The sequence below is a fragment of the Seriola aureovittata genome, chromosome 9 (assembly GCF_021018895.1).
Source record: "Seriola aureovittata isolate HTS-2021-v1 ecotype China chromosome 9, ASM2101889v1, whole genome shotgun sequence".
Lineage (NCBI taxonomy): Eukaryota > Metazoa > Chordata > Actinopteri > Carangiformes > Carangidae > Seriola > Seriola aureovittata.
The window spans coordinates 7,605,001-7,628,053 of record NC_079372.1 but is presented as its reverse complement, the minus strand read 5'-3'; the positions used below and the strand labels follow the sequence as shown (position 1 = coordinate 7,628,053).

General features: G+C 43.9%; 1 protein-coding gene across 15 annotated transcripts in view; it reads left to right on the top strand.

Moving 5' to 3' along the window:
- The window catches only part of LOC130174624 (ERC protein 2-like), a 151,968-nt gene that overhangs the window by 86,760 nt on the left and 42,155 nt on the right, over positions 1–23,053 (top strand). For all 15 annotated transcript variants that reach the window (XM_056384635.1, XM_056384634.1, XM_056384632.1 and 12 more), the window contains one exon: positions 20,419–20,566. In XM_056384635.1, coding sequence (XP_056240610.1) covers positions 20,419–20,566 — 148 coding nt within the window. The remainder of the gene's footprint in view (positions 1–20,418; positions 20,567–23,053) is intronic.

The following is a 23,053-nucleotide window of genomic DNA, read 5'->3' as shown; positions in this document are numbered from 1 at the left end:
CATACACACACACACAGACACACACACAGAGCTAATAAGCTTCATTTGGCTGGTGTGGAAGTCTTGGGAAAGCCCAATCTGATTGGCCTAAGGGAGACTAACACCCCCAAGTTTACTCGCTTGTATAAATCTCAAGACTAATTGATTGGAAGTCCTGTGTGTGTGTGTGTGTGTGTGTGTGTGTGTGTGTGTGTGTGTGTGGTGTGTGTGTGTGTGTGTGTGTGTGTGTGTGTGTGTGTGTGTGTGTGTGTGTGTGTGTGTGTGTGTGTGTGTGTCTGTGTGTGTGTCTGTCTGTCTGTCTGTGTGTTAGGGGGGTGGCATTTAAGTGTGTGCATGAGTGGGCAATTGATTAGGTGGGCCCTGCAGCCATAAAGAGACAGCCTAGTTCACAGCACCCAGAGGTGACCAGTGACGGCCTCCTTAACGGCTGTCCTGCCCTCAGGGTCACCAAAGGAATGAGGGGAAGGAGGGGGTCAAGCGAGGACGTACGGTCAGTGTAGATAGACACGGTCATGCCACCAAAGCAGATCTGCATTTAGAAACGGATAGACACACAGATATGCAGATAGATACATGTACAGATGGACAGCAGCAGAGATGGAGATGGAAGAAGGGGTGAATTGAAAGCGCAAAGACCGTGTGCAGCAGCGAGAGATTGTAGAAAGGAGGAGGGATGGGTTATTTTAAATGCAGCTGCATGTAATACATTGTTGGATGCGCCGTGTTGTAAAACAGCCACTAAAACAGTGGCTTCGCGAAATGCCCTCATGGTTTACCATCATGGGCACTGGAAATGCTGGTGTACCCACACAAGTGAGTCAGTGGGGCTTACTGGCACATATTCACACGCTGTAAACACCTCCAAGCCCCTGTGGTTGGCACACACACCTGAGCCCCGGCTCCTGTTTTTCTCTTCTGTGGTTTCCCTGGCAACATCTGTCTGTCTTTATCTGGGTGTAAGTCTGTCTCTGTCTTTATCTGTCTGCCCCCGAGTCTTTCTCTCCCTTCATTTCTGTTGAGAACTTTGACTTCTACACATTCTCACCGAATTTTCATCCGTCAAAATAAAATATCGTTACATAAAGATTTCAGTAAAGGCTCGGCCTTTCTGACTCTTTGTTGGTTTGACTGGAGTTTTATTAGCCCTGCACATCTCCCAGACTTGCTGTGATGGTTCCCAGGAGGTTTTAATGGAGAACAATAGTAGCGCTGGGCTGCTCCAACGCTGCACACCAGTCCACATACACCACAACAGCCCCTGGCACTTCTGGATTGTGTGTGTGTGTGTGTGTCTGATCTGGTTAATTCAGGGATGTAGACCCAAACTGTAATTATCATTATGCACTTCTCGGCAGTGGCAGGAAACAGCCCAAGCAAGTTTGGATGAGCGTGTGTATCCTCACTGATGTGCACTGAATGTGTTTGTGCCCAAAGAACAACATGTGCATACATGAATTTGTCTATATGTGTGTGTGTGTGTGTGTGTGTGTGTGTGTGTGTTGTGTGTGTGTGTGTGTGTGTGTGTGCGTGCATGCGCGTGCGTCCGTGCATGTGCACATAGGAGCAATGATGTGAAGAGCATGAGAGCTATTAGCAGTGAAAGATAAGCAGATTGTGCCAGTGGCTATGTGATGATTTTTCCTGCTCTTGTTTTGGCCCTGCTCTTGTTCATTTGGTCTCTGCTAAATGGAGACATATTGGAAACATGACTGTTCTCTCGGGGCCGGTGGGTATCCAGAGTTTATGCCTGGAAAGTAGAGAGGAGCGAAGAAATGAGAGGAAAGTGGGAGAAGAGGAAATGAAAGGAGAAGGGTGGAAAGAGAATAAGACGAATATAAAAAAAAAAAAATCAGGAGAGAAAGAAGGAATCAGTGGAGTTAAACTCACCACTAGGATTTCAAATCTCATAAAAACAAAAGTTACATTTGTCTTATTTGTTTGTGGATAGAAATTAACATCACAGACACTGTTAACTTTCACAACTCCGCAATAAAAGTTTTGTCTCATTTTTACGATATCAACGTTGATGTCCAAGAAAAAGCAAAGCAAACCCCACTGAAAAGAGAAGGGAAGAGAAAAAAAACACACACACGAAAGTAAAACCCAAAGTTTATTTGGAGCAAGCGTCACATCTATTCAAGATGGCAACCGCAGTTTAATCTGTGTAGTCCTTCATCTTTAAAGCTAGCATCAATAAGACATAAGAGGCCTTCATGTGGGCGGACAGACTGCACAGAGACAGGACTGGTCACCACTAAGCAAACAAAACAGGGATCCTGCAGAGACAAGAATGGCTTGAGGGCGTGTGAGCAAAGACAATGGCATGATTTTCAGGCCGTAGATGAAACACGGAATATAGACAGCGTGCATGCGTGATTGAGAATGTGGGCATTCATGAATGTCTTGATACGAGGGATATGCATGTTTATGTCTGGAGTAATTCAAGTCAGGATCAGAGAACCGTTGAATAGTTTGTTGTGTCATTTTGTCATTCTAACATGCAATATTCAAAGCCTGAGCAAGAGTGTATGTGCGTACCCTGACATTACTATAACTGATACCTCCGGTTTTGAATATGTATACATTTCTGTTATTATGAAGTGTTAAGCGTTTGGAGAGAGCTGGAGGTTGACATTGCTCTTGCAGAGGTTGCGACTTGCTTCCTTTCATTTCCATCTGTGTTTATGCTCAACCAGAAGAACCCATTGATGCTTTTTGCATGGAAAAAAAAACAAAAACACAAATTGTCATAACTTAAGTAACTGGGATGCACAAATGTCTTAAACACAGTTAAGGAATCACTAGAACGTACTTGGCATACAGTATACAAAAAGTTCTCCCTATAACGTCAGATCTTGCCTCATAATTATCTAATTTTGTCTTCAGTACAAGTGGAGATGTTGTCTGTATATCAAGGGGACTGCTGTTAGTTAAAACAGTATGACTTTTCAAGAAAACCGCTAAGAAAACTAAGCTCGGGTCTAAATCATTGACTCAATTAATTAATTTCACTTGATATACAGATATTACAAAGTAGTTGTACAACACGGGGTCTTATAAACTGATGCACTGGACCCAAAACCGCATAATGTTGATCATTTTACGTAATTTACAGTTTGTCCATCTGTCCTGATACCTTCATCAGGTTAAAGAGTTTAGATCTTTACACTGATGAAGGTGTTAAGGACAAGTGGGCTGAGTTTTTTGGTTCTTTCACTTCATATACAAGTGGAAATAAGAGAATGAAAATGAAAGTGACAAAATCTAAAACCTTCACTTTTTGTTTGACACTATTAATAAACATTTCCATTAAGGCCCATGTGGTTTTTATATTCCAGTCTTCTGTTTGCATTCATATACAGATAATTATGTTAAATTAATTTAAACATGCGTGCAAAAAAACTCAATTTTAAATTGTCTAAAATTTTAACATAAACTGTAATACTACTCACAGGCCTGATGTTGGGATTTCAGCAGGCTCACTTATCTGGTAAATATCAATATATGGCATACCTACATAAGACACAGACTTGCTATGCCTGTAAATAGATAGAGTGGAAACCTAGTAAAAACAGCTTTCAGAGTGTTGAATGGGTTAATTCTGACTAGCACCGACTAAGCAGGTGCACTTACATGCATGCGTCTTAAATATACAGTCCTCACGCATGACATCATTTCAAAGTGAAAGAAAAAAGAAAAAAGAAATAACAAAAGTAAAATCCCTTTTTTTTCTTCTTCTGTTTTTTTCTCTCCCTCTGTCACACACACAAACACACACACACACACACAGACACACACGCACTCACAGTAATGTGCGCTGACATATCTGACATGTCTCTGGTCCGTTCTAGCCATGGGTCTCCGGGTTCAGCATTTACTGAAATCAAATGTGTGTGTTTGGCCTTGGGTTACACACTCGATTGAATTAGAGAAATGGTGTGCATGTGTACACGCACTTACTTACTTACTTACACACACACACACACACACACACACACACACACACACACACACACACACACACACAGGGACACATCTCTATTAAGTTAAAAAAGAGAGTTGAGTGTCTTCTTCCATTGCAAAGGCTTTTATGTGATAAGATCAGCTCGGGGTGCTCTCCTATGCAGGATTCCTGAGCACATCAAACAACAGTAAACCACATCACAGAGGCAGGAAGAGCTCAGCTCCATTAGCCAGCCCATAAAGAACATGTGTGTGTGTAACAGGAGAGCTACGCTAGCCACTACAAAAGGTTTACACACATAGGACAAACATGGTGAGGTATGCAGTCCCCTGACATACTCCCAAATTGATGAGCAACTTAGTGCAAGTGCACATGCAGTACGTACACTCGCACACAAAAACACTGCTGCGTGTGTTTGCGGTGCGAGGACTGTCATTGTGTCATTGTTCCTGTCGTACACACACATATCCACAGAAAATACACGTACTCGCACACACACACACACACACCACACACACACACACACACACACACACAGGGACACATCTCTATTAAGTTAAAAAAGAGAGTTGAGTGTCTTCTTCCATTGCAAAGGCTTTTATGTGATAAGATCAGCTCGGGGTGCTCTCCTATGCAGGATTCCTGAGCACATCAAACAACAGTAAACCACATCACAGAGGCAGGAAGAGCTCAGCTCCATTAGCCAGCCCATAAAGAACATGTGTGTGTGTAACAGGAGAGCTACGCTAGCCACTACAAAAGGTTTACACACATAGGACAAACATGGTGAGGTATGCAGTCCCCTGACATACTCCCAAATTGATGAGCAACTTAGTGCAAGTGCACATGCAGTACGTACACTCGCACACAAAAACACTGCTGCGTGTGTTTGCGGTGCGAGGACTGTCATTGTGTCATTGTTCCTGTCGTACACACACATATCCACAGAAAATACACGTACTCGCACACACACACACACACACACACACACCACACACACACACACACACACACACAGGGACACATCTCTATTAAGTTAAAAAAGAGAGTTGAGTGTCTTCTTCCATTGCAAAGGCTTTTATGTGATAAGATCAGCTCGGGGTGCTCTCCTATGCAGGATTCCTGAGCACATCAAACAACAGTAAACCACATCACAGAGGCAGGAAGAGCTCAGCTCCATTAGCCAGCCCATAAAGAACATGTGTGTGTGTAACAGGAGAGCTACGCTAGCCACTACAAAAGGTTTACACACATAGGACAAACATGGTGAGGTATGCAGTCCCCTGACATACTCCCAAATTGATGAGCAACTTAGTGCAAGTGCACATGCAGTACGTACACTCGCACACAAAAACACTGCTGCGTGTGTTTGCGGTGCGAGGACTGTCATTGTGTCATTGTTCCTGTCGTACACACACATATCCACAGAAAATACACGTACTCGCACACACACACACACACACACACACACACACACACACACACACATACACACACACACACACACACATGTACATCGTTTTGGCTTTATCAATAACATCTGAGCACATGCTGCATCTCATTCAGTCTAACCAGGTCTTAAGCTTAAAGTAATGGTTTGGTTTAAAGAAGTGGCACACAGGCCGGGCTGTAATAATGGCCTGGTAACTCAGTGACATGAAAAAACAAGAATTTGGGAATCTGTTCGCTGGCCAGATGGCAATCATTAGCTTTATTACTACACAACTGGTACAGGCGTACCCCCACTACACAAATACACACACCCTACCCCAACACCCTGTCTCCAACTGTAGCAATGTTCCATCTCTCCATCCTGTCTTCCTTCACGTTTTTCTTTTTCTTTTTCTTTTTCTTTTTTTGCTTAAAGAAAAGTCTCCCTTATGAGGTGTTCAGTGACAAAAGGCCAAAGAGACACCCAAACGCAGCAAGAGAGAGCCAGAAAGACAAAGAGAGAGGAGGAGAGAGTTGGGGTTATGGGGGCAGAGGGAGAAAGAGGTCGACCCAGATTGAGTTTACCCGTTTTTCTTACATTGATTTGAAACAGATCCTCACTGTGTCTGCTCTCCAAGCCACAGGCAGTGAGATATCACCCTCTGCTCAGGCTCCAGACGATCTGATTCAAACTGGATATCCATCAGTCAATGTGACTGGCCTTGCTCTGCAATAACAGGATGTCTTAATCATCTACTGTGCAGAAGCCACAGCAGTAGAGAGAAGTAAGAAATAAAAAAAATAAATAAAAAAAATTGTATGTCTTAAAATGCATCAAACAGCAGTAAAGTCAGGAAAGCAAGTAGGTGTATCATCATAATGTGGATAGAGACAAATTTGCCCCAGTGACAAGATGAAATGGAGACACAGGGCCCACCCGGCTCTCCGCTAAACCATCCTAATGTGTATTAATCCAGAGGATTAAGCTGCCTGCTAGCATTACATGCATTCCCGTGCCAGTCAGCGATGTTCTGCCCACTGAGGTTTACATTTAATGCTGAAGATGACATACACACAAACAGTGTTATTGCTCCCGATGCCACACAGGATGCCAGCGCAGAGTGAGCACGCAAATGTTACTGAGACTGATATGTGTGTGTGTGTTGTGGATGGAGACTCATGGCAGCAGAGACTTGTGGATGGTGAGGGGAAACAGAGGGTGTTCAGAGAGGAGTTATGCACTATGGCAGGCCCTAATTGCTTGCGGCTCCTGTTGTGTGTTTAGCTTTGTTTGAGCATGTCCAATATAACCAGTCACAGGGGAGCCTCTGCCAGAGCAAACACACACACACACACACACACACACACACACACAAACACAGTGCTGAACCGTAGAGAAGGCTTTTATGGTTGTGAAGACTTCGGTAACACGACACCTAGGGCAAACACTGAGTAATAAAGCAATTGCGGCACATTGTTTAGATCTTCCTCCTGGCATGGTTTGTTTATCAGACTCAAGAGTGTCTCAGTTTCCTGACATCAGTGTCCTGACATGTCACTTCGGGAGCTCGGCTGCACAATAAGCACATGCGCGCGCACACACAGACACATTGGCACAAACAATACACATGCAGGATAAACACTGAACCCGCTCATGCAACATTTGCACAGAAGCACAGGCCCACATGTATCTGCACGCACGACCACACTGCAGACATCTTGACATGTCAGTCAGAGTGTGTTTCGTGCCAGTGTTTCCCCAAACCTCTAAGCAGCTTCCTGGTATGTCTGACTGCATGACTGAAGATAAAAGAGCAAATAAACATTTTTTTTCTTTCTTGCTTGCTAACTCATAGTCCTCACATGCTCCTCACCACCTTTTAAAGTTGATGTTCTGTGACACGGACAGATTTTCATGTCAAAATGTTTGTACGTGCGTCTGTGCCCTTCCCGACAGAGTCTTATTTTGGATCTCCCGGAGCTCTGAGGTGGTCTCCGGACCATCCTCTGCAAAAAAAAATTTAAAATTTGAGCTGTTAATTAATGCACATCATGCTATCATAGTGGAAAGAGTATGTAAAATGAACACACACTTTTTTGAGCTGTAAGTTTGTTTGTTTTTCTAAACGCCAACTGACTATCTGCCACTTTCTCTGTAACACTCCCCGCCTTTCTGCGGAATCTCAGCAGGTTTCCCTTTCAAAGTTCGGGAAACGCAAAAACACACCTGCCTTCTCTCCGTTATATCTTAACAGTGGCAGGAGACCTAACAACCCCCGAAAACAGACACCATGCTCACGATATTTACAACACAGCTCACACACACCTAAACAAATCTTCACATGCATACGGACAAAGCGGGGCGGCCAGAGGGGGTCCAGGACTGTGTCTTTTACACTCTAATCTGATTCATTGTTAGGTCGTGCTCAGAGGGAATGGGAAGACATTTTGTATATAGGTCAGTCGTGTGTTGTTACTTACTGTATGGTCAGTCAATTAACACACTGTATTATTAGCTTGTAGTCTACGAGTGCTTCTAGGTTAGACGTTTAAAGACCTCCACAGGAAATCGTTTTGTCACTTGCAAAATGGCTTCACGGTGTTCGTCTGCTTCTGATAAGAGAATAGAACGCAATGCTTTATATTTGAATTTATTGTCTGTTATTGTTATTGATGATTATTGGTAGATCTGTGTGAAGAAACTGATAGTGGGAAGTCTGAATCTTCCCTGTCATATGTGAAGATGTAATACTGAGTGTAATAGCTGAATGGCATTCACAAAGAGAGGAGTGATGTAAGGTCAGCAAGAGGGTGCAGTGCCCCCTTAAAAAAGTTTTGGTTGTGTGTGTGTGTATATGTGTATGTGTGTGTGTGTGTGTGTGTGTGTGTGTGTGTGTGTGTGTGTGTCTCAGGGGAGCGCATCTGCGTCTTTGCACAGAACAACACATCATGATGGTCACAGCACGCACACACACACACATAGAGGAAGATTCATCAACCTGTGTCTCTCTTCTGCATATAAACACAAACACATTTGACTTTGTTTCTACATTTTGTGTCCATTTAAAAAAAAGAAACTGACATATTTTTAGTGCAACATTACAATAAACTGACACTACAGAATGATCATGAAAGAATCAATAACTAGTAAAAGAAACAAACTTGTTCACACACATACACACCCTCCTGTATGTAACCATAGCCAGCAAAAGCACTGAGTGGAAGCCATTGTTACAATAACTGTGATGTAATCTGCCAAGGGAGCTGGCTTGGCCGTGTATGTGTGTGTGTTATCTATCTGGAAATCAGTGAGTCTGTCAGCAGCATCTGACTGCACACTACCACTGGTCTGTTTATTAAAAAGACGTATGCTGGAATCCATGCGCAGGTGTGGGAGGGCCGGCCGAGGACTTACAACGGTTCAGTGCAGTCTGTGTTTTTGTGTGTATGTTGTCTGTGGATCAGTTTATAATTTTATGCACGTTTGAGAGAAAGAGCAGACCGAGCATAACAAAGACTGTAGGAAACTGTGCTGAGTCCAGCAAGAAAACCCGAGGCAGGGAGCAAAAAAAGTCAAAGAGCAAGTCTACTTTTTTTTTTTTGTTGTTGCACTGATTACAAGGCACACACTTTTGCTGTGTCATGCTTGTGCACACGTGTGTGTACACTTTGCGTCCACAATTGCAGCTTCAATTTTCATACTCTCGCTCTCGTAAAAATGTATAGTCGCACACTCAGCTCTCAGCAAGAACAAGAAACGCCGTTATGACAAGAGCGCGATTTGTTTGAATGTGTCTTCTCACATGAAGCTCATTCACAACTATACTTTACAAATGAGGGTACGTCTCTATTGGGAAATTTACACACCAACTGTCGAACAAGCACATTAAATGATGCAACAGGTTCGGTGTACCAGAGGCATGATCTGTCTGCACTGGCTTCAACGTACAAATTACCCAGATTATAGAGCGGTGTGGTTGTTTATGTCTGTATGTGTGTGTGTGTGTGTGTGTGTGTGTGTGTGTGTGCGCGTGCGTGCGTGCACATGTGTGTGTCCTTGCGTCTACCTGTGTGGCTACTGTGTGCCAGTACAGCTCAGTGTGTCTTTTGTTTGTTTTTTTTAACGCTGGAACCCACGACTGTAAGTTTATCATAGCGTTTGTGTGTGTGTGAATGTGTCAGATATGTGCGGGGTAATTCCCAATGTGTGTATTCCTGTGGGTATTGACAGGGAAATAATAGTGAGGTGTTTTTTTTTTTTTTTATCAGAAGGCCAGGTAGTAATCATGTCACTCTTTGATCCCATGATCCTCACAGATCTGTCTAAATATACAGCAGACCTGTCCAGACCTGGCAACAGCTCCTCTAATCAGTACCCTCACCCAGCCCACTCTGTACTGAGTGTGTGTGTGTGTGTGTGTGTGTGTGTGTGTGTGTGTGTGTGTGTGTGTGTGTGTGTGTGTGTGTGTGTGTGTGTATGTATGTATGTATGTATGTGTGAGAGAATGAAACTGTCAGGATTTGTGTCTGCATCTCTCTTTCATGATTTCTTACTTTTTTCCCCCTCCACACTTTAAAGCACTTTAAAGCTGGGCTAATGAAGTCTATATAAGTTAGTATGTGGTCAGAGTGTGTTTGTGTAGCAGACTGTAAAGAGAGCATGTGGTTCTTGCTGCCTCAACACAAAGCAGAGCAGAGCAGTTGGAGCCTTTTTTTTTTTTTTTTTACTTACATTTTACCGTCCTTCATTAAAAGAAAACTATTAACCTAGATTGGAATCACGGGGTTGCTAATTATTAGCAGATGTGTGAGTGTGTACTGTATGTGTATGTGCTCAATCTATGTGGCGATCTACTCGCATGCAGCTTTGTGCGTGCAGGTGGTTAGTACATTTACTCAAGCACAGAACCTAAGGCCACTCACACTTCCTTAGTTTCTCAATTCTTTGACTCCACTACATATCAGAGGGAAACTTTTTACTTTTTGACTCCTACATTTATTTGACAGCTATGGTTGCGAGCTGTTTTGTAGATTTTACATGTGAAATCTATGAACAACATGTTCAATGTGTAGCAGGATGATGAATTATCATTTTAACCCACCCAACAGTGTATGAATCAGCTGTACTTCAAACCGCTACAACATTAAAATGCTACCACAATTAAAAATAATAATTATACAATGACACAAAAAATACAAATATAAAATTTCAACAAAGTTAGACAGGTGCGTCTGATCAAAAGTTTGTTTTGCTGAGTCTGTGAAATGTTGTATAACAGAGTGTGACAGACTATATTACATGTATGCACATTGTTTAAGGATTTATGTTGGTTTAACTGTGAAAAAATGTTTACACTATATAATTAAGTTTCAAAAACCATGTTTTACTTGAAAAAAAACAAAAAAAAACGCCTCTCTCATCATTTAGTTCTGGTTCAGGTTTCGTTCTATGAAAGAAACAGAGCTCTGTGCTGGAAAGACACACAACATGTTCTGTGTAGTTTTCCAGCTATCCAGCTTTTATAATAGTTGAGCTCATGTGGCTGTGATTGGAAATAACTGTGATTGGCTGATGGAGTGTGGGGTGAATGCTGGTGTGACCTTGCGTGTCCTTTACACACTGACGGGAAATCGACGAGTCCAAGCTCCAAGGAAAGCTATAATTCAGAGAGTAATACAGGCCAAAGGAGCGTACACACATCTTCTTTCTCACGCACGCCTACGCGCACGCTCACCCGCCTTTGCACAGAGCAAAGTCCTAGCTGTGCTGTAGTAACCACATTAATTGGGTTGTGTAATTGTCTGGCAAAGCATTGTGGGAAACAGCCCATACAGATCTGTCCCTTCACCTCAAACCACTTTTTAAACATGGACTCCCATCGTCATGACAGTGCTATCCAGGAAATTGCCGAACATGTGTGGATATGTGTGTCTGAGCGTCTGAGTGTGTGTTATTCTGTAATGGCCCGTATGTGTATGTGTTTCTATGGCTCCTTTAAGGGAAGTGAGTGTGGTGGCCTCCCATTCCACCGCATGTCGGCTGTGGTTCAGCTGTGGTCCACCGCCAGGCCCTAGATTTGGAACACAGAAAATACACCAGGGGTACTCGCTCCCACTGTTTTCTGGACCCATCTTTCATCGGTTTGTGTGTACGTGTGTATTTTGGGTGCACGTTTGTGTGCGCGCATGTGTAATAGTGCGCCGCTATGTTGTACTCTCTGCCCCTGATATTTTAAGGCTTTTTGGCCCCACGTCATGAGTGTGCGCTGTATTTCCAGGCTGCAGTTAGATGACCGGAGTGAGAGAACCCGTACGGAGGACAGGAAAGGCAGGAGGAATGGGGAGAGAGGAAAGCAAGGCGGGTAATTGAAGGGTTCAGGGTAATACTTAGGCCAAGGATGGCTGTTTCAACGTGTTTGCATAACCTCCTTGAACTTAATATTTAGCCCCACTCTGGAGTGAGTATAGGGCACGGCGGAGCCATATACAGAATGATAGAGGGAGAGAGAAGTCGAATGATAGAGAGGTCCAAGGCGGAGGTGATGCCATTCTCCCCTTCTCGATGAGTGGCTCCTCTCTTTGATTGGCAAAAGAAAAGGGGGGGGTGGAATGAGGATGGGGAGAGAAAAAGACCACATACTGTGGTGGCCTTCCGGCCCAAGATCCCATGATGAACTTGACAGAGGTTTATTTTTAACACAGTGGAACACACACAAGACAACACCAGAGGATCTCCATGTCAAATGACGCAGCGCAGAAGGTGCCCTCCTGGTATTTCCAGTTTACATTACTGACAGTTTAGAGTAGAGGCTTCGCTGTAGCTCCTCTCTCACCCCGGTACGGAAAGAGAGGAAGAGTGAGAGAACTAATAATGCTACTGTTCGTGTGTAATATGCAAATATAGCTTACTTTGTTTGTTATGATTAGACAAAGAAAGGAAAAACGCAGAAAAAAGGGGATGGAGAATCTGCTTTCAAGTGTCTTAAGTGCTGAAATGATAAATTGAATTTTATCAGTTTGTCTGTCAAGAGATGATGAAACAGCAGCAATTCTGATCAGAAGCAAAAAATATCTTATTCCGTCTTATCAAATTTTTTTGGATTCACTGCTTTTATTTGTTCTGTCACTTTAAATTGAACTTTTGAAGGTTTGGTTGCTCTACTTTGATCTAACGTGACCTCAACAAAACACCCTCCCCTTTGCCACATATTGTAGTTTTCATCTTTTGATGTTAAAAATATGTGGAAGAGGGGGGGTTGTGGTGGGACAGTGCTCTGGTGGGTTCAGACACAGACAAGTTGGGGTGGGGGGGTGGGGGGGGAATAACTCATCAGTGTTTATACTGAGGCCTTAATGCTCTTTCTTAACACGCTGCATATGTGTGTATGTTTCCCCCTCCCTCGGTGTGTGTGTTCTTACAGTAGTGTGACTGGAGCTGTGTTACTCATTCTGTGACCCTCACCTCTCTTTCTCAGATGACAGGGAGCTTAAACAACCCAGCTGCTGTATGTATGTGTGAGTGTGTGTGTGTGTGTGTGTGTGTGTGTGTGTGTGTGTGTGTGTGTGTGTGTGTGTGTGTTTGTGTGTTTGTGTGTGTGCCTGTACTTGTGTATAACTGCGAGTCAGGGGACTCCCACACGTGTGTGGTACAGTACAGTACCCCCCGTCTTGTTTGTTGTGCCTTGGGGAGACATTGTCAGTCAGCTAAGCGATGATAAAGACAGAAAACAAACCTCCTCTTTCAGAGAGTGAAAATCGCTGCTTGGCTATTGGTGGGGTCCCTGGAGGTTCGGGGTCAGAGCTCACCTTATTGGTTGAAGCTGTGTAGGCGGGCCTTATGCCAGACGGCTCTAAAGATTGGCAGAAGCTTTGCGTAATCTGATTTGGATTGTGTTTTTCTCGCATTAATGTGAAAGACCGAGGTTACGCAGGAAAAAAGTACGCCCACACAGGCACTCAAGCCAACACGGGCACACATGGAGACACCCAAGGTCATCCAAATGGGAAAAAGCTGCTGGTGACATCATAATCATCACTGACACCCCACGAGGCCTTGTTTGTTTATCCATTGTTTTTTTACAACAGGAATCCACCAACCCCTTGATACTCAGAAGGTGACGCAATGGAGCTGGAAGTGAGATAGGACAAAACCCCCCACCAGTCATTCAGTCAGACCGTCTGCAGTTTGTGCTTCAGTAGTTCGTCATTTTAGGGAATGTGCTTATCTGCATTCATTCATAGAGTTAGATGAGAAGATATCAGTCTCATAGCTGTGTGTTAAATAGAGCTAGACGCAGGATGTGTGTAGCTGAGCTTAGCGTGAAGACTGGAAAGCGGGGAAACCTGGCTCAGCCCAGAGTGAAGAACACACCTGCCAACACCTCTAAAGCTGTCCTATTTACACCTATCTTATTTGTTTAATCCTTACATGACAGAAAATATCAAAATGTCAGTTTGTGATTTTAAGGGGAGTTAAGTTGGATGTGCTGATTTTTTTTTTTGCTTCTTAATCTGCTATCGTGTACACTGACAGATATGGTCAGTGAGTACTGTTTGGGTATAGGTGTACAAACACAGTGGTACCAATCTTAGCAGCCTCACTATGAATATATGACAGGGGGTTTGCAGAGGCACAGTGGCCGGTGTTCCCCAAGAAACACTTCCAGCATGAAACTCCCCCCAAACCCCGAAGCTTTTTCTTTATTTTTTTTTATTTTTTAATTAATTTTTGATGATTAATTATTTGAAGATACATTCATGCGTTCATTAGTCAGCTTCAGATATGTTAGTAAGCATATTTCTGAATTTTGGAGAGAGCCATGCTATCAGTTTCCCCTGCTTCCAGTCCAGTCACATGAGATTAACATCAGTCTTCTTATCTCGCTTTCTTTGACAAAAGGCAGATAAACACATATTCCAAAATGTTGAACAATGAATTTAAAACCTATTATATTGATATATATATTTAAATTGCAATTAAAAGTTTGTCTTTTAGATATTTCCTCTGCCTTGACAAGATAGTCTAAATTTTGAGAGAAAAGCTAGAATGATATCTTCATCTCATCTGTCTGCATTCACACATGCACAGCCACCTGGTCTCTCTCTCTCTCTCTTTCTGTCTGTCTGGGTCTCTCTGTCTCTCTCCCACTCTCTGTGACTGGAATGCAGCGGTGGTCGTCTGGTCCTGCTCATCTCTGGGAGCAGTCAGCCATCTCTCCTCGTCCCTGCTCCCACTCTAAACATTTGGCTAGTTTTGGCAGATTTGTTGATTTTTGTCCCCTCGTATTTTCCCCCTTGTTGCTGTAAAACTGATACATACTCTTTCAATTAGACCACCCCCCCACCCACCCACCCACCCACCCCAACCTTCCCCTTCCACCAGTCAGAGCACTAGTGTAGGAGTGGGGGTGAGCAGAGTAAGTGGGTTGTATATTTTATTAGTGAAGTGAAAACACACACAACCTGGCCAAGTCCTGGTAGAACCATCTGCTGTCATGGATTTTTCTTGGGAAGCACAGCTCAAGGTTAGCATGTTAAGTTTAACATTCTTGCTTAAAGCCCAGGATTAGCATGAAATGTCTAATATAACTGCTCAAGAGGAATATTGGAGTTGACATGAATTTCCCAACAAGACAGGCATACAAATTTTGTTTGTGGTGGGTATGGATAAATCCTATTTTACAGATTAAGATAGATAAAGGCTTTAATCTAGGGAAGCAAACAGAAGGAAGTGGGTAATAGGTAGAGCTGGCATGTGGCTGCAGGTTAGCTGCTATGGGTTAGCATGGAGCTAATCCCACCTAAGGTAGCCAAAACTTGGACCTCATAAAAATGCATTTAACTCACATTTAGAGTTGAAACACAGATTTACCATCTCAACTGGCTTTGCAGTAAGCTTACCAAATGAAGCCAGAGCATGTGTTTTATGTTGGAAATAGACATTTTCCCTACCTCCTCAGTTATAAATAACACGGTCTTCCAAGGCCGTAAATAATAGTGTCACTCAACCATGCCCTATTCTCATGTCCTCTGCTTGCTCTCACCACAGGCCTCTAGTACCGCCTAGCCAGGGGCCCCCCGACTTTGTGCTGCACCTTCACACACTCACAATCAAGGCTCGGCCATAAAATGCCCGTGGAATGTTTCTGCAGAGCCGGACAGTTAAGTGGTGGAAATGCATGATCACAAACTAGAAGGACTCATAATGGATGTTCTTGGAACAGATATTAGTAGGCTCCCCGCGTTCTTGCTAACAAAATACATCACACATAAGGACATGAAAGCACAAATGTGTGCACAGACAGGCAAATGCACACACACACATACACACACATGCACATACTGCACTTATGGGCAGACAGTATTGATGGTTCCCTCGGGCATCACACGGACGCATCTGTTTCTGTCCCACTGAGTCTCCACACTCATAATTTCAAGTAAAGTCATAACACAAATTATAAACACATATCCTTCAACCGTGACGCCTAGGAATAACAACATGGAGTGCGCTGAGCTGATTTAGGGGAGGCTGGGACTCTTAAATCTTTACCTTTGCTCCTTTCTTCTTTGCTCCGTTGTGCTCCTCTCTGTCCTTCGACAGCAGCTCCACCTCTCCTTTTCTTCCCTCTTTTCTTATGCAGCACAGGTAGCAGTCACTCTCGTCTAACACATGCTTCCCCCTTGTTCTATTGCCTTCTTATCTCGCCATCTCTCCTTTTTCTGATCGTTTCTATTCTTTACCTGTCGCTCTACCCTGCTTTCTCTACCCCTTCACAGCTACAGCATCCGTCACGTCACGTCTTCTTCCTTTGAATTTGTTTCACACAAATGTACACATATGTTCACTCTTGACCCCATCTTAACCCCATCGTCACCCAGAAATCTGTCTGGCCTGCCAGTCTCCCATCTGCCCTGTGACATCACCGTCCTCTGACAGCAGCTCCACCTCAAAGATATCTTCATCAAAGTTTTCTCTCTGTGTTTTTCTTTCCTTTGTCCTGAATTATGTCCTTCCGCCTCACGTCTCCTCACCCTTCTCTTCTTCCACTCTTTTGCATTCCACACACACACACACACACACACACACACACACACACACACTCTCTTTCCCTCTCACCTCTCATCGCATGGTCATGTACTTTAGCCATCCATCTCCCACCTCTGTAGATCCAAATGTCTCAATGTGTCCCAGGGACCATGAAGGTTCAATTGGAATCACATGTTCTAGTCCAGCGGAGGATTTCACCCTTTATAAATAAGTTGTCAGTCCAGCTTGGGCTATTCTACAGAGCCTTGCATGCGCTCTCGCAACACTAAGTTAAAATACGAGACATGTGAGATGTATCAAAATACACAGCTGTTTATGTGAGCCTCATGTTTATCTTATCAGCCAAAAATATTGTTATCTCAGTAGAATGTAAAAACTAAAGGAGATGAGTCTTTTTTTGGAGATCCAGCAGTGGGATTTATTTGTCCTTTTATTGAAGTGCCTTTTGACTTCTCAGTGCATAGGGTCTGACTTTTATGAAGACTAATCACAAGTTTGTCATGAAAAACCATTTCATTGTCGCCCCTTTCAATCAGACAGGAAATGAAGATAATCCTTTGTTTGTCCAAGACACGCCAAGTCTAAGTTAAGCAGGGAGTGAGACAAGAAGGGAGGAAAAAGAGAGGCTTCACCCACTCACGATCAGCCAGCAGATGCAGTACAAACATTTGTCTTTTTGTGTGTGTGTGTGTGTGTGTGTGTGTGTGTGTGTGTGTGTGTGTGTGTGTGTGTGTGTGTGTGTGTGTGTGTGTGTGTGTGTGTGTGTGGCGTGTGTATATGTGTATCAGATAGATGAATCCTGTCTACTAGATTTATGTGCATTGCGAGCGTGTTCTACATCAAATGCCAAATGGCTGCTCAAATTAAATGTGATTAAATACCCCAGTGTGATTCGGGTTCAAAGACTGTGAGTAATATTAATCAGCACACACACGCAGGCGCACACACACACACACACTTAATGCTCACACAATCACTGATTGAGGATGTGGGAGACAAAGTTTACAGCCTGGCTAATCATAATAATGCCCCTTTTTATTGTTTTAGGAAGACATCACTCAGCAGAATCATGCAGTGCTACTCAAGAGAACAGCCGCAAGGAGACAGTACCGTAATCTGCCGTGTTAATTTAGAGACTGGAAGTGATTCAGCTTTAGCAGCGAACCGTGGCAGCCACATCGGTTCAGAGGTTTCATTCAATCAGGCTTCGAACGTCCCATGGTCAGGCGGTCATTCTCAGCTGGGAAGTCTGTACCTGTGCTAAAGAGATGGGTGCAGGTGAGATGGATGTGACAGTCACGTCTTCACAGACAGCAAAATATAGTATGTTTTGGTCATAAATAGACAAAAAAAAAGTAATTATAGTAATTCTTGGGGTAAAGGATTGCAGCAGACAGACAGAGAGAACTTTTTTTCTGTTTATGGCTTTTCTTCAGCAGGGGTGGACCGGGTGGTTGTCACTGCAACACTCAGTGTAATAAACAAAGAATTACAGCACACGCAAAAACCACGTCTTTCATTAGCTGATTCAGGAGAGACAACTTGATGAATGGGAGTGTAACCATCCTTGATGAAGTGACTCAGTGGTGGTCCGAGGGAGATGGATCTGTGTTTGGCGCTTTGAGATGCGTACACAGATAAAATAAACCTCCCCTTTTACTGGGGTGGGGGTGGTGGGGAGATTAGTGGCCCTAACCTTTCACTGCACTCTTTTCTTGCACCAGATTGACCCTGCACTTCATGCATCACCCTTTTAGATATCCAGAGTATTCTGAAAATGCAGTCTCATGGTGACTGTATTATTCCTTGAAAGAGATGGAATAGTGTGATTATTCTCTTGTATTTACAGTTACATTCTGACTTTAGAAACTATCCCCAAGCTGTGTTTGCATGCAGTTAAAACCTGAATGGAATCAGGATGTGGTTGTGGCTGTGAGACTACTGGGATGTTACTCATTGTTGTTGAGTTTCCATATCTGGCAGTGTGGTGTAAAGAGGGCCATTCTGTGAGTAGGTTAGGGCTGTTAATCTGACACATTGTTTAAGAACAGCGACACATTGTGCCACATTCCTTGCCCATATATGACTTTGTGCCTCACCTTTTCACTCTGTTTAACACAGCCAGAGATAGAGTAACGGAATTGGGATGCCATTGACTAAAAAGCTAAATTCATCATTAAGTTTAGTAGGCTGAGGATGTAAATTTGGACCACATGAAGTAGGATTGGAAAATCTATCACAGTGTTGTTTGATCTGTGGATTTATTGATGGGATTTTTTTTTTTTTTTTTTTTTTTTTAAACTAAATCTTCTAACTATTTTACAGTGTGAATGGCCAGGTCAAGCAGAGTAAGTCTGCAGTCTAAAGCACTTGCTCTGGTACAGTCCAGTGTAGATCTGTGTGTGTGTGTGTGCCTGTCTGTGTGTGTGTGTGTGTGTGTGTGTGTTGTGTGTGTGTGTGTGTGTGTGTGTGTGTGTGTGTGTGTGTGTGTGTTCCCATTACAGTGAGCATTAAAAGGAATAACAGTGGAGGTGTGGGGAGACGAAAAGTGTCACGTTGGTCCTGCTCGGTGATGAATGGTGTGATTAGCTGCTGCGATCCATGTCAGGACACACATGCATTGCCCGCACAAATACATGCGCAACATGCGAGCACACACTTGAGCACTCATGAACACAGAGGGGCCTATTAAAGGCCTTGAATATGGGAGAATCCAGAATCCAGATGCGGCGTGCAGATAATTGTACTAAAAACACCAAATGTTGAGTCCCAGACCTGCAGGACTTTATTCTGAGTTCAGCATGTTTATTTTCACAATTGAGTTATTTCTGCAGGGACTTAAATCACGGAATAAAAACACTCCAATGCAGGTCAATTTTTAATTGAGTCCAAAGTGTATTTTGAATGCACCCTCCCTCCTCCTCTTCCTCTACCCCTCACCTCACACAAACCCACACATTACGTTACCATACTGGTTTAATGCCCTGCTAATTTCAAATGCGATTTAAGAGTCTGGAGTTCAGCCATGTTATGTTTATCCAACTTAAAATACCTTCAGTAACTAAACACTAGTTAGAGGTTGAGACTCCTGCGATGGTCATTCAGATGAACTTTGTAGAGACAAAGACCCATACATAAATTAAGCCACAGTCTGCTGTACACATAAACGCGTATTCCTAGGCTCTCCCTTCCATTTTTAATCATATTTGCAGTGTTTCTGAGGTCACTATCCCCAGTACAAGAGGTGTGTGTGTCTGGCTACCCGTGAGAGTGTGTTTTTGCTTCTGAGTTTACGAGAGTGGGCGGATAACACAAGTGTTTGTCACAACAGTGGATTCGCAGGATCCTGCTTGATGACGAGGATAGTCATCACCAATCTGCTGCGAAGACGGGTTACGCAAGGCAATCTCTCTAAAGCCCCGGGGGGGGGGGGGGATGTATTCATCTGGTTGTGTGTGCATGATGACGCTTGGGTGGTATGTTTCCTCTGCACCTGTGGACAGTCATTTGCTGTCACCCACCCACCACACACACACACACACATGCACTGTGGTAACCAACGGTGACAGGGGAAAGATGTCATATCCTCCTCGGCCTACTATATTTGGGCTCCATTACACTATGACATTCCCATGAGTCACACTGAGGTACGACTAATACAGCACTTAGCAGACCACTTCAAAGATGTCTGCTTTCTTTTCTGCGGAATCTCTGTCTGACTTTAAGGAGCTCTGGGATGAGTGAGCTTGCTCTGACATCTGCATACGTAAAAGAGCCTACAGCTGCAGATGTGGCATCTGTGTCTCTGTGCTGTCCACCTGTTTATTTTCCAACTGAAAAAATCCAATGTTTCCTCGTTCTAACTTTTTATTTTCACTTTGGAGAATAAATATGACTTGCTTTTAATATTTTGTCCTTTTACGATAACGTCGCTCCTTAACTTTTCCACCCTGTGTTCCACTTTTCACCCCTTCAGGCAGCAGGCTTTGCTGGCAGCCATCAGTGAGAAGGATGCTAACATTGCCCTGCTGGAGTTATCCTCCTCCAAACGGAAGAAAGCCCAGGAGGAAGTGATGGCTCTGAAGAGGGAGAAAGACAGGCTCATGCACCAGCTCAAGCAGCAGGTACATCCACCACATGCGACCGCAGCCTATTTATACATGCATATAAATGATGAATCAAATTTACAGCACCCCTGGTCTAAAAGGTTGACTGGCCTGCAAATGAATGAAATGGAGCCTGGCCTTGCGGTCACCATTTAGGACAGGTTCTGGATTCTGGGAATCAAAGCAGGACTACAAATTTAAACCTTCTGCAGATGGTGAAGCCTTGACTGCATTAAAACAGCTTTACGGGCAGACTTTTGAACTTTAAAACCAGGAAAAGATAGAAGTTAATGAATCCTGGTTGTTAACAGAATAGACTTCCCTGCTTGCTGCATTCAGTCATCATAAGTCAAACCAGTCAAGCAGGAGCTGCGATACCAAATCCAGGCACATAAACACATGACGATAGCTACTTTCTTAACAATAATTTTGCAATCAGAGCTATTAGATGTACTCAAGTCACAGACGTTGGTATCACTGGTGAGTCACCGGCGAACTTTGCTGTCTGGCATCTTCTGGTCAAAGAGGAGACACAGATCCCAGCACACAGTCACACACATACCTACGCACACACACCTATTTCCCATGTTGCGCTGGCTCTCATCATGACCCAAGGCTGATGAAGGTATGTTGGTCATTAAGGTCTGGTCAGACCACATCAGTGACTGAGCTAACCTGAATGCTAACGATAATGAGGCAACAGCAGGGAGTCGACATGTACGATCTCCTGAGTCACAGGGGCTTCTGGGAAACATGGTGCGTTTAAAAGTCAACAGATGCAGTGCCTGGGTGTGCATTTAAGTGCGGACCTATGTTTGCTTGTGACTCGTAAACGGTAAACAGCTCCTAGGGGGTGTAATTCCATTGAAGGAATTTCAAGGAAAGCCTATTATCTGTTTATCGCCATTGGATGCGTCATGTTTTCCCGTTGGGTAACAAGCAGTTAAAGTCCACCTGATGATGTGATGAGCTGTAATTGCCACAATGTGGCCTGTTGGGCCTGCAGCAGAGAAGAGGGGAAAAGCGGAGAAGTAAAGAACGGAAGGGATGGGAGAGGAGTGAGCGGCACATACTGTACATGCAATTTCATCGTCTCCACTTTCTTATACACGCAAACCTGGTTTCTCAGAAAGTCTTCAGGCACACATACAGTATAAATCCATGTATCTGCTACCGCTAAGTGCGGCTACGTACCAGGCAGTGCTATGGCCACCTAGAACAAGGGCCCTAAAAGTGCAGGACTTTGTCATCTATTAATGTTGAGTGGTTGTAAGGTAAGTTGCTCCTCTTTGCTCTACTTGGGTTCCTTCCACTCCACAGAACGAGCTCTCTGGAGGTTATGTTGCCCAACATGACACACACCGGCTCTCTGTCTTCTGACCCACTGACACACATATCAGGATATGTTGCCTTCCCGAGGTCCTCAACAGCCAATGGCGGAAGGAAACTGACCAGGAAATGCCGAAGAATTATGGGACTCAGAGTCTCTAAGGAGAAAACTGATCTGTAGACAGCGGATAGATTTACAGATAGCAGTGCCCTGTCTGACCTCCCCACATCCCTCCTTTGGAAGATCTCGTGTGCGTGTGTGTGCACAAAGCAGGCGGTCTAAGACAAACTTCTCTCTTTCAGACTGTTTGCTTCCCTTTGAGGCATAGGACTTCTTCAGCGCAGACAAACACACATAAACAAGGATACAACCACACGTTTGCACACACAACACACAACACACACAGAGAGTATAGTGTTTAGACTTCATGAAGAGAGAGTCAGAACAACTTCGGCCCCATGTGGGAATTCTCTTGAGTGGTCCCATCCTAGTGATGGATGGCCCAAAGTCAGTGGTGCTTTGAAGCTGAGAGAAGATGAATTTCGTGAACCATTTTCTGTGACTTTCTCTCTCTCTTGCCTCATCGCTTCACTCTCCCTTTCATTTTGGACGCACTTGAGCATCCATCCTCCCTCTCTCTACTGAAAAGATGGATTTTGTGTTCTCAGATGTGCCATTGAGAACAGCTTTTGTAAAACAATCTGGCTACCTAGAGCTGGGTCACTGTGTAACTCTGCTTTTACTGGGTTAGTATGGCAATGTTGCACACACACACACACACACACACACACACAGAGGCCTGATTAAAGGAGTATGAAGCTTTCCCCAGCTGCCTGTTTGTTTAAGGCCTTTCTTGTTGGCCTCCTGTGTCCATATGTGTTAATACAGCTCTGCTGTAATCAGGATGGGCTTGTGATGTACAGAGGGCTTGGACTGAGGTTCGGGATGTGCAGCTGTAAGCACAGCAGCAGGATCATCACGCCCATGTTTACACCAGCAGCTGCACTTTGATACACATGCAGACACACACGCACTGCACAGACATAGCCTACAGTACAGGGCCAAATCTTTTATGGTTAGCGATGTCAATGAAAAAAACTCTCCTCTCTTCTCATCTTCCCCCAGTAGTGCCACCTGTGTCTGTTCCAGGCTGCCTGATCTACTAGCAGGCCTGG